The sequence below is a fragment of the Apaloderma vittatum genome, unplaced genomic scaffold (assembly GCF_000703405.1).
Source record: "Apaloderma vittatum isolate BGI_N311 unplaced genomic scaffold, ASM70340v1 scaffold28328, whole genome shotgun sequence".
NCBI lineage: Eukaryota > Metazoa > Chordata > Aves > Trogoniformes > Trogonidae > Apaloderma > Apaloderma vittatum.
Window position 1 is genome coordinate 14,517 of NW_009732897.1, and position 11,666 is coordinate 26,182.

General features: G+C 56.9%; 1 protein-coding gene across 1 annotated transcript in view; it reads right to left on the reverse strand.

The window, feature by feature from the left end:
* The window catches only part of EVPL (envoplakin), a 23,230-nt gene extending 13,615 nt beyond the window's left edge, over positions 1-9,615 (reverse strand). Inside the window, exons 1-8 of the mRNA XM_009875688.1 lie at positions 9,542-9,615; positions 3,943-4,042; positions 3,295-3,449; positions 2,672-2,795; positions 1,925-2,050; positions 1,574-1,612; positions 665-826; positions 1-69 (exon numbers count right to left, since the gene is read on the reverse strand). Coding sequence (XP_009873990.1) covers positions 1-69; positions 665-826; positions 1,574-1,612; positions 1,925-2,050; positions 2,672-2,795; positions 3,295-3,449; positions 3,943-4,042; positions 9,542-9,615 — 849 coding nt within the window. The remainder of the gene's footprint in view (positions 70-664; positions 827-1,573; positions 1,613-1,924; positions 2,051-2,671; positions 2,796-3,294; positions 3,450-3,942; positions 4,043-9,541) is intronic.
* Positions 9,616-11,666: the final 2,051 nt, after the last annotated feature.

Sequence of the window (11,666 nt, forward strand, 5' to 3'; positions counted from 1 at the left end):
CCTATCCCCATCATCCTGGAGATGGTTCACAAACTCCTCCTGGCTGAGCAGCTCATTGGACTTGAAATCCTGAAAGCGAAGAGAAATGCCGTGACCTTGGGAGCAGGCAGAGAGCACAAAGTGGTCTCCAGGGGCACCAAACCCCAGGTGGCAGAGAAAAGGGTCCCAAAGCAGAGACATCCTTGTTTGTTTGTTTTTTAAAAAAGAAGGGCCTAGGCAAAGCTAAAACAAATTAGGGATGCTTGGGCCTCAGAAAGCATCAGGGCATTCATTCAAAGAGCATTTTCCTAAGCAATTATCGCTCTCCTCCTCCTGATCCCAGCACGTAGCACTCAGTGGGTGTTGCACTTTGGACACTGAAGCTGACGTGATGCTGAGCCCTTCCCTCCTCTCTCATCATGGAGAGACAGGCTCACCGACAGCTCTCATCTATGATCCCGTGTGCCAGCCGAGGGGACAGAGTGGCTCACCCTTAACTGCAGCGTGGATTCAGAGCATCTCTTCTGCCTCTTTCTGTGCCCAGCACTATCAGGCTGCTCTGGGAAAGCACCAGGCTTGGGGCTGGTGGTGGATGTCTAGGCTGGGATCCACCCTGTGAGTCTCACACGCCAGGTTTCACCAGCCTGTGACGCCCAGGACACGCTGCCATCGCCCCAGAGCTCACCTCGTACTCTCGACGCACGCTCTGGACGTCCGTCATCTGGTCACTCCAGTCCTGCTTCAGGATCTTGGTCTGCTGCTCTGTCAGGTAGCCCAGCTCCTTCGTGCAGCCCTGGAGGTGGTGGTACAGGCTGCCCAGGCTCTGCCCTCGCCAGATGGAAGCTTTCTGCCCATGCACACAGGAGACAGCACTCAGGCTGAGGAGACACTTTCCCCTTCTCCTCCTCCTCCCCAGGACCCCGCTCACGTTGCACATTCGCCAAGAGAACCCCAGAGACCTCGGTGAGACATCTGCCAACCGCTTGCCTCATCCGATGGGGCTGCTGTTCCCTTTCCCTCCTTCACAGACAGGATATGTTTGTCTAACCAGAATCTTGGGTGTGGGCTGGTGCCTCGGGCAGTCTGAGACCTGGCCCAGCTCTGCTCTATTTCTCACAAATGCCATTCTTCAGCATTAACCTTTACTGGCCCAGCTGGCTGAACCCAGGACCTCCTTCCCAGCCACCTCCTTTGCTCCGGCTGCTCTTTTCCTTTCCAGGGCCCTTGTTAGGGATCAGTGCAAGCCTCAACATTTGCAATCTTGATGTGGAACAGTGTGTGGGCTGGGACGGGGTTTCCTACTGCCACATCTGTAACCCTGTGCTCACGGACGTACAGGAAACTCCAGATCAACGATCCATGAAGAGAAGAGACAGGGATCTCACCAACACATTGCTCTGAGGACAGCAAACCCGCTCTTAATTTACACCCATTCCACGATAGGGAGGAAATGACGAAAGAAGATGAGGGACACGACTTCGCTGTGCGAGGCCAGAGTCAGCTCCTGTCCTGAGCTGGGCATTCCCTGGCCACCCGGGATGGTGTCGCTCTGCTGTACAACCCCACCCATCCCGAAAACCACGGAGCAGCTTACCAGCAAGTCCTTGTACTGGCTTTTTAAATCTGCCACATCCTGGGTTGCAACACGGCCAAGACCAAGGAGTGAGGCGGGGGGGGGAAGAGACAAAAAAGACATCACCAAAACACGTGGTAGCTGCTGACCAGCTGATTTATAGAAGGTGCTTTAGAAACCATTCAGGAACCACCTCCCTGGCTCCTGCATGGCTTGATGTGTCCAAGCTCAGGTCTCTACATGCCCTTTGCAGAAAGGGTGGATTTTCACCGTGCGGAGGAGCAGATGAGACACAGAGCCAGACAGCAAGCAGAGCCTGCAGGGTCCCGCGTGAAGCCGACAGTAACACGCTGGTGACGGAGGGTGCCTTACCCCGGAGCGGAGGTTCTTGATCTGGAGGCCATAGGCTTCAATCTCCTTCTGGAGGATGTTGTGCTCAGCTATTTGTTTTTCCAGCTCTGACATGCCAGGGCCATACTGCCCCGCGTCGACTTGTTTCTGTGCAAAAAGAGCGCATCAGAGACTGAAGAGAAAGACTTTATTTCAGGGAGAAACCCCAGGGAGTGCTGGCAGGGTACGATAAAATCTGTCACCGGACAGCGGTCCGGGAGGAAGGGAAGGGGTCTTGTTTACTGGGATGGCTGTTGGTTGCCACACACAGGGGCAGAGATAACCAAGCCATCAGCCCTGGCGTACCAACCTGAGCTGAACCAGCCACGCTTCGCATGGGGACACGCAGTGGATGGGCACAATCTCCATCCAACCTTCAAGGGAATCCAGGTGGACTCCAAACAGGGCACTGCACATAACCAAGACCTTGCAGCATGAAACCCTAGGATTTGGGGCTGTGAAGCCCTCACCTCTTCCATCCTTTCATCCCATAGAGCAGGGCATCTCTACCTGATCCTCCTCCGGTAACTCCTAATCTGAAAAGGTCAATCAAGAGGGTCCTCCAGATGTGGGAAGAGAATCCTTCTCCTACCTAGAGTTACTTCCACCACTCACAATGTCCCTGAATGACGCTGAGCACTAGAGGGCTGGCAGAGCCTTACGAGCAATCGAGGACATTATCTGCCCTTGCAGGAGTTGGGAGACACACCAAAAACCAGCTGCTGTTACCATCTTTTGGTCCAGGATCTTGGCCCAGTCTACCCTAGGTCCCACGTCAGGGATGTTCAGTTGCTCGTAGAGGGCCCGGTACTCTGCGCAGAGCTGCGTCACGCGGTCGTGGAGCTGCTGGATGCTGTCAAGGAGAAAAGGCACATGTCTCTGTGTCATCAGCGGAGGCACTTGTCCTGGCGCTCTCTGCCTCCAGGGATGTCTCAGGAATCACAACCCAGGAGGAGAACTGCAGGGAGATCAGGGCTGTCCCTTGCCAGCTAGGAGAGAGCTCTTCCCTCCTGATTTCCACTTGGAAGGGCTGGAGAGAGAAGGGGAGCAAAGCAGCAGAGGCCCGTTCAAATGGCCAACTCTGCTCACAGGAGTGAAGGGCTTTAGCTCTGCATTCTTCTGGCACCTTTTACAAGAGCTCCCTAATAAGACCGAGTGATCACGCGGGCAGCCACCCTGCACACCACTGGCTGTATGACGTGTTGGCAGGAGCCCTGATTTTAAGGCAAACGTCCATGGGAAGAAGGGTGAAACTAGTCCTCATGGCAACGACTGGAGCTTGGTCTAGATCCCAGGGGGGGTCCCAATTGCTCGGTGCCCCCCACTGCAGCAGTCCCCACCGCTGTACTCACTCTTTCTCTATCTCAGTCGCCTGAGGGTGTTTCAGCCGCTTGGCTCGGTCCACGTCCAGAAAAAGGTCCTTCAGCAGGGTCTCCGCTTCCTTCAGATTCCTGGCATTCTCTGACTGGAACTCAAAAGCCTTATTCTTCTGGTGATTGCTGCCATCCTGGAGAGCGGGGAAGATGGAGAAAAAAGCCTGGTTGGACCACACACACCTCACAATCTTTTCCCTAGTGAATGCAGAGGGCCTGGATGCTCAACACACCGACCAGAGAAGAACTCTGACGCAAGGGTGCAACTGGGGAGTGTTTGCCCGGCCAAGGTGCTGCTTCAGCATCTCTCCCACCCAGGGGACCAGCGTGGGCCAGGCTGGCTGCCTGCCTCTGGGGTCGCTGGGAGGGACCGGGGTGTGATGCTGTGGCTGAGACCGCCCCCGCCGTGGGAAGCACGACGCCAAAAAGGGAATTTGGTGGGCCCTGGTAGGCGTCCCCCGGTGCTGGGAGGCTCTGCGGGTTCCTCTTTCCCCCCCCAGCCTCGAGTCAGCCCCCAAACCTGCGGCAGCGAGCTGATGCACTGAGCAGACACCTGACCTGTTAACCTAGACACTGCAGTTCTAGGCAAAGCCTTTCACCTTCCCACCACCCTCTGCCACAACTCACCTGCTTGAGTCTGGATTGCGTCTCCAGGATGTCCTTCTCCACCTGGTCGGCGTTTGTCTGCATGCGGGAGATGAGCACGGCCAGCTCATTTGTTGAGGACCTGAGAGAGGGAGCAGCAAAGCAAACGGGTGGGTGAAGGCAATTCTTACCCTCCTCAGCGCTGCCCAGGATGTGCCACAGGTGTGGTCCTACAGGCCTCTCCTCCACCTCCTCCTGGCCTCCAAAGACAAGGTCTAAGCTGTGGCCAGGGGCGCGGATGCACCCAAGTGGTCGATGCCTGGCTGTCACCTTCAGCCAAGTGAAGGCAAGAGGTCGCCTGTTCAGAGTGAGCGAGTGGGGACTTTTGGCACATCGTGCAGCTCACCTGCGTGACTCCTCGCTGCAGGACACCACAGACACTCAAAAGTTTGTGTGGCCTCAAAAAGCGTTGGAGGGGGAAAAAAGAATGAACAAAGTCCCCCAAACCTCTGTAGGCCTCCCAAAGGCACCGACACCACATCTGGGTTGGGAAGACCTGAAGCCACAGACAGCTGGAGGCCAGGAGAGCAGCCTGCAGCAGCAGCGCAACATGCTTGCCCTGTTTGGAGGCTCTTCCCTGGGTGTCTGCCCGCAGCTGCTGGTAGAGGTTGGGCAAGAGGGCTCGTCAGCCTGACCCGGAACTGCCACCCTGTGGTCTTGTGTCACACAAAGTGCTCTGCAGCTCAGGCCACCGAGAGGCTGGAGAGCCCAGTGCCGCCTCAGGACTGGGCTCAAGTGGACAAGGACTTGGCCACACAGACTACAAACCCTTCTGGGCACCACGTAGGCTGGTGCAGTCATGCCACTTTCAGGGCCTGGGGACCCATTTCCTCAGGCCATAGCACGGCTGCTAGCCCTCCTTGCTCCAGTCCCCATAAAGCCCCTTCTCTGTTGTCTCTCACCTCGGTGCCATCACACAACCGACTGGTACCACACCACACAACGGACTGGTACCATCCCAGCCCTTATTCCAGCCCCACTACCATGAACCAGCGCCAAGAGCCCAACCGAAAGCTGGATCCAGAGCCTGCAGCAAGCCACGGGGTGCTTCACTAAGTTCCCCGCAGACAAGGAAGCCCAAGCCTTGGTGCCACCTTTGTCCTGGTGTCCTGCTGTTTCTGCCCCTGAGGACAGTGCCGGCCCTACCCTCCAGGCAGGGAAGGCGCGGCGCTGCCAGGATGTGGGCAAGCAGAGGTGGGAGGGTGTGGACCGACGGCATCACCCAGGGACTCGAGCCCTCAGATGTCTGCTGGTGGGAAAAAGTTGAGCAGAGGCTCAGCTCAGTGATGTGCCAGCTCTGGGGTCTGAGACCAGAAGGAGAGTCTGAACAGTGACAATGGGACATGGCACAGGGGTCAGCTGAAGCAGGGGCACGCTTCAGAGCTGGTTGGTATCTCTTTGGTGGAGGAAAAAGGCAGGAGAAAGGTGATGTCCTGCAGCAGAGCCTCACACACCTGCCCTTCGGCCGCGTGGTTTCCTTCCTGGCCCCTGAGAGGGAAGCAGTTCCCTTAACGACTCTGTCATTGCTCCAGCTCCTCCTCACTTCGCCAGCTATTCCCCAGCGCATGTGAAAGGCTGGGGAAGGTGCTGGGGCGTTCATTTATTACAGCCCCAAGTGACTGTGTGTGTGTTATTGTCACCCCAAGTCAAGCACTCAGGTGTCACAAACGGAGCTGAGCAGGGCCGAACCCGTGTAACTCCAGAGCAGCCCCAGCGCTCCTGCTCGCAGCATCCTCCTGGCCCCTTTCTCCGACTGCTCCGTCGTCTTTGATTTCCCATGAGCTCTCAGCTCCCTCCGGGGCTTCGGGTTGGCCACGTCTCCTGGCCATGCCTCAGCTTCTTCGCTTGCAGAATGCGTGTCAGCAAAGCGATACCCGGATAAACATCCCTCCTACACCAGCCGTGCCCCACAGATGCCTTTCCTGGGGTAAGCTGCAGAGTTCGGCGAGTCGTAGGGTGGTCTCAAGTCCCAGCACAACAGGGTGGATGGAAGAAGCACAGAGCCAGGACTCAGTCCCCATGAGCCTGAGCATGCAGCAGGCTGGAAGCCCTAGGAGGTCCCCCCTCCCCAGGAGGTTACACAATCTCCCACTCATCCCTGACATGCCTGGAATGAGGTGGTGTCCCATGAGCAAATACTTGAGCACCACCCAAATTTCCTGCCCGGGCTCTCTGCGCAGGGAGGAGAGAGTGAGTCACGGGCTGGCCGCCGTCCGAGGGGATGGACGCCTCTGCCCTGTGCCTGGGAGAGGACCATCCACCCGAGAGGTCTGGCTGAGCTCATCTCCTGCCTGGGAGGAGCGGGACTGGGGGCGATGTCCAGCTGGAGCCCTGTTGTGATGTGGCTGTGGATACTGTGCTGCTCCAAGAGGTAAGAAGTGAGGATCCGTCCTTCTCAAGTTGGGTAGAGCACCAGTAAAATTCTGCTTATTCCTGGTGGCACCCCCTTCCTGGCTGAAGGAAAGACTAGGACACCCAAACCCTTGATTCACAAGGCTGGACACATGGTTCGGCTTTGTTTAGGCCAAGCCGCAGTGAAACTATGGGCTGAAAAGACCTCAGAAACCTCCCAGTGATGGGCATTCCGTCTTGACCACCCCCAGCCTGCGCTGCATTTGCACTTCACGAAGCACTTAAGGTTAGAAAATGAGGATGCTGTTGCAAACAACCTGATCTTCAGGGAAGAAGTGATGCTTCCTGGAGAACATCATCTCTCCCGTGTGTCCTGGAGTGGAGAGCCAAGAGGTCTCTGTGCTGGCCAAGGGAGGAAGCCTGGCAGAGGAGGAGACGGACCCTGTAGCCAGAAGCCAGGCTGGAAGCGGCTCTCCAGCCCTAAAAACAGCTGAACCACTTCAGAGTCTGCAAAAGAGCAGTCTGGATGCTTGAGGAACATTGAAGCCAGGCAGAGGGTGTCCTGGGAGGAGAGGGGTGTCTACATGCTGCCCTGGTGGCCGGAGTAAGGCCTGATGCCCGAGTGGAGAAGCCATCGGTGCTCAGCCACAGGGCAAGCCTTGTCAGAGCTCTTCCTCCTCCTCAAGAGCCAGGGCAGGTCTCCTCCCGAGGGCTACCTCATGCCTGGAAGAGGCAGAGCACTATTACTGTCATTATTAATTGGTTCATTTCTCATACCACTTTCTGCCCAGCTGCACGCAAGGGACGGTGTCTTGTAGCAGGAGCAGGACTGTGTCTCACTCCTGGCCACTCTGGCACCTTTGGGCAGGACCACAGCACCTCCCCACTTCAGTCCCCTCCGTCCCTTCCTTCCAGGGAGCTCTGTTTTATGGCCACAGGGCAGACCCCAAAGCTGGGTCTGTTCGCCCCGACACACAGAAATCCTCACACGTTGCGATCCAGCAGCCCGAGCTGCTCGCAGCAGAGCACCAGCACCCCCTGCCAACGCTGGATTAGTCCTCTGAGCTCGCGCCTGCCCCCCAGTAACCACCCTGCTCTAGACTGACTGGGGAGAAGCAGAGGCAGGCGGTGTCAGAAGCAGCACACCCAGAAGAACATTAAACCAGGAGATGGCTTGCCACCCACCTCCAAAACCACCCACAGCCCTTTGTCAGGACCTCACCCGAGCAGCCAGTCCAGCCAGATTTGACTGAATTCCACCTTCTCATGAGTTTCCCCTCTCAGCCCCACATTGTGCCTCCTCCTAGAGCAGGGCACAACGAGGATGCTCCTTGGGGAGACAAACCTGTGCTTGCTGTTGCCTTCCCTGGGATGCCTCCACCCAGCGGAGACAGCGAAGGGCCCAGCAAGTCAAGATGCTCAACAGCATGCTCCCAAGGACCAAGGCGAGGTACCTCTCTAGGGGTCCAGCAACGGCATCCGCTGGTCAGGAACCCCCCGAGGCAGGAACATCAACCGCTGCCGAGTTTCTGGCCTTGGGGCCAACAAGAGCAGCTACGGGCCACCGACATTTTCTTGGGGCCATCTGCAAAGCGTGTGCTGGCAGCAACTCCTAAGACAACTCATTCACCTTCATTTTCTCAGCTAATATGGGCACTGACCAAGCTCCAGGCAACGGCCAAAGGAATTAGGAGGCACCAACTGTCAGACAAAGGCTAAAACAAGCGCAACCAGCTCAGTAATTGCCACGCTTCTGCCTCCAGCCTGCAGCCTCCACACGGAAGAGGTGTGAGTTCTCACCAAGATGTGATGCCAGTTATCCCAAGAGGTTCATGCTGGGGGAGAATCTCGCCCAGAACCTCCCACAGTGCCTCAGGAGCTGCAACGAGCTGTCCTAGGAAGCCTCATGAGAAATCCCCAGCCGCACCTGGGGAGGTGGACAGATTGCATTAGCAAGATTTCAAAAAAAAAAAGAGGCTGACACAGTTCCAGGACTTCTGGGGAGGTATCTCACCGCAGTCAGGCTCCGAGATAGGCTTGGAGTTCAGAGACCCCCCCCCAAATCTGTCTTCAAGATGAATTTGTGAGTGTTCAGCTTGGCTGAGGCAGAAGCTGCCTATGGCAGAGGTCCAGCTCCCTTCCTCCACGCAGGGAAGCTTCAGCCTTTACAAGGTCCACCTTGTCCCCACATCCCACTGCCCTCCCAGCAGCACCAGGCCACCACCCTCCTCAGAGCTGTTTGCTGACGCTGGGTTTGGCACCCATAAACGGCACAGTGGGGTGCCAGTGCTGCGTTGTGCCCACCCAGGCACCCGCACACACACCCGCCACCCTGGGCTGCGGCTCTTGGTGGCCCCAGGAGAGGGGGGCAGCCCCTGCTTCTCCCTGCAGGTGCCCTCCTCCTCAGAACAAACCCCCTCACAATCTTCTCAGCCTCTAACCCTGGCTGAAGACAGGAGTTCCTGCAGAATGCAGTCCACTGAAGCTACGAAATGCAAAATTGCTTCAGGAGGCTGAAGACAGGGATTAGCGCTCGTTCAAGGACACCTTCCTCCCAGGGAGTCACCCTGGTCCCATCACACATCTCACTTAGGGAACCTCTTCAGAGGGGATACGGCTGTCAGATCCTTTTGGTGCTGCCTCAGACAGGCCTGAAAGAGGGAACCTCAGCTGTGTGACCTGCAGAGACCCAGCCTGTCACCAGGATGGGTTAGAGCAGCCACCAGCAAACCCACTCCTCACCCATCTTCACCACTTGCAAAGCACCAAACTGAGCATCCTTCTCCAGGGACGGAAGGGCAGCACCACACCGACCTCGCACAACCAGCGAGACCTGGGATCTCAAATCCGGGCTCATATCGGCTTCACCACCAAGCAGATCTTCCTCCACTCAAGCGAAGAGGCTGCATTTATTCTCCCTACTCCTCCCTGCCCAAAAGGGGCTTTGCCCCTCCCTGCTCAATCAACACAGCTCTGGGCACGTCTGCAGGCACCGCAGGTCCCCAGAGCTGCACAGATACTTCTGGGTTAGAGCACAAAGGCCACCAAAGACAAAGACAACAGCTGGGGCAGCAGGTTTTAGTATCAGCTCTCAGCGAGCCTCAGCTTTCTGGCTGCTCCACAGAGAGAGATGGCTCCTAGGGTGGCTTAGGAGACCTCGAGAGCCCTTCCCTCCTCTTCCCCCAGGGTCCACAGGAAAGCTTAGAGAAAAGAGAGAAGTCGCACTTACTTGCTAGGTTTGACAGGGGAACCTCTGTTGGGGGAACTTCTGCTCGGGGAGCCTTTGCCTACCCCCTTGAACATGTTGGCAAGGTCCCAGCTGGTCTCCTGGAATCTGCAAAGTCGTGGCGGGCGCTGGCTCTCTGCTCTGGTCTGTGGGGATGGAATGACAAGACTCGGCGACGGGAGGTCGGCTGCAGGTAAAGAGCAGTTTCTGGGAGGCTCCTCCCCAAACGCAGGTGAGCAGCAGCAGCAGAGATGGAGGCACATATGAAAAAATGACTCGAAAAACCAGTTTGGGGGGGAAAGAGCAGAGCCCCAGAGGGAGAACGGGAGACCCCGCCCTGGCTTGGAGAGCGTTTTGGCACACGCAGCCCCAGCTGTGCAGCAGTTTCCCAGCGAAGGGGCAGAGAGCACGGCCTTTGCAGGGAGGAAAATTCTGCCGATGCGACTTCGAGGGAGTGCGCTGTGACTACTGAAATATGTTTTAAAGCATCTTCCTGCATTAGCTGTTTGAAATGCTAGAGCAGAAGCCCTACACATGAAGCCAACCAAGAGTTCTCCAAGGTAGCAACAGCAGTTTGGGAACCACCAACTTGCAGAACACGGTGTTATTTTGCAGTTCAGTAAACTTTTGGCCCGGGCTCAGCGCAGGGTGGCCCCAGCTCCCAGCGAAACACTGAGGGCTCGAGGCAGAACAAACATCAGCAGCTCCAGCATCACAGGAGCCTCAAGCCAGCGGGACTCAGGCTCTGGGTCAAACTCAGGTACCAAAGCCCCAAAGACCTGGGCATGAGGCTCTACCCAGACACCCTGTTTGCACAAGACCTTAGAGCAGGCTTTCCCTCTGGGCAGCTCTTTCCCCTGTAGAGCAGAGGTTCAGAGTCCCAACTAGTTTCCAGTACAGCCCAGCAAGACCCTGGTGTCTCCATGGCTCCTAGGAACACCTGCCCAGGCTGTGCTGCGTGGTGGGGCTGCCCAGCCCCATGGATCTCCTAAACCACAGCAAGGACTGGCTGCTGCCTACATCGCTTTGGTTTCAGATAAAGCAAAGACCACAGTTCCCCACAAACCAGGAACCCTGTGTTTCAGGCTGATCCAGCAGGGATCCTGCAGCAACACGGGATCCTCACCCATTGCAGGACCAGGGAGAGAGGGCAGAGGAGGGGAGAGGAAGGGGACAGAGGCAGATGGGGACCACTTCCCTCTCACAGGCACCAGCCACTTGCGATGCTGACGCAGTTTTGTGGCTGTTCCTCCCCGTTTCCTGTAGCCCAAGGATAACCCAGGCCCAGAGGCAAAGGCCTGAGGTCCACCGTCACTTCCTCGGTGACCACTTGGTCTTCTTCAAATTGGCACAAACCCAGTCAGGCTTGTCTCAGGAGAGAGAGAAAAGCACGCGTGGGACAAGGCTCCTTTACGAGGGGATTGCTTTCTGCTGTTGTTTTACTCTTCTACAAGCCCCAAAGCCCTACCTTTTCATGGTGGCATCATAGATTGGGCCCTGCTTCTCACAGGAGGGTTTCAGAAGCGTGAAGGCAGGAGGTTCCCTCAGCTCAAAGCTCTGGGAGGCAGCTGGTGCGGGCCTTAGGAGGAGGGGTGGCCTCTCCTCCAAGGGGGCTGGAGTTAACAGAGACCCACTTCAGGGCCTGTCTCTGCTGTGTCGATGAAAAGCGAGTGCTGAGAGATCACCCCTTGCCATTAACATCCCGTTGACCGACGATGGCAAGGATGCTCTTTGATGGAGCTGCAGGAGCCTGTAAGCCTGTAGCCCATAGGAACAGACCCTGCTGCACTGGCGTTCAAAGACTTAAAGCGAGCTGAAGCCTTGCCAGGGACAAGCGGCCCTTGATTTGTACCCACGCAAAACAGGAGCCCGCAGGAGCCCACCCCTGCATGGGTCAACCTCCTCTCTGCAGGGCTGTTTGCAGGGGTTGGGAGGGGACTGTCCTCCCTGTGAATTCAGAGGAAACTGAACTGAACGAGACCGACTGCCTGTAATCCGCTGGAAGCCAGCGTGCTCGCATGTGGAGGAAGTCCTAAGAATTGACACAAAAAGCAAACCAGGCACATACCAACACTCCTCCACCCTAGACAACCTGCTTGCCCAGCCCTCCATCACTGCAGCCCAGAGC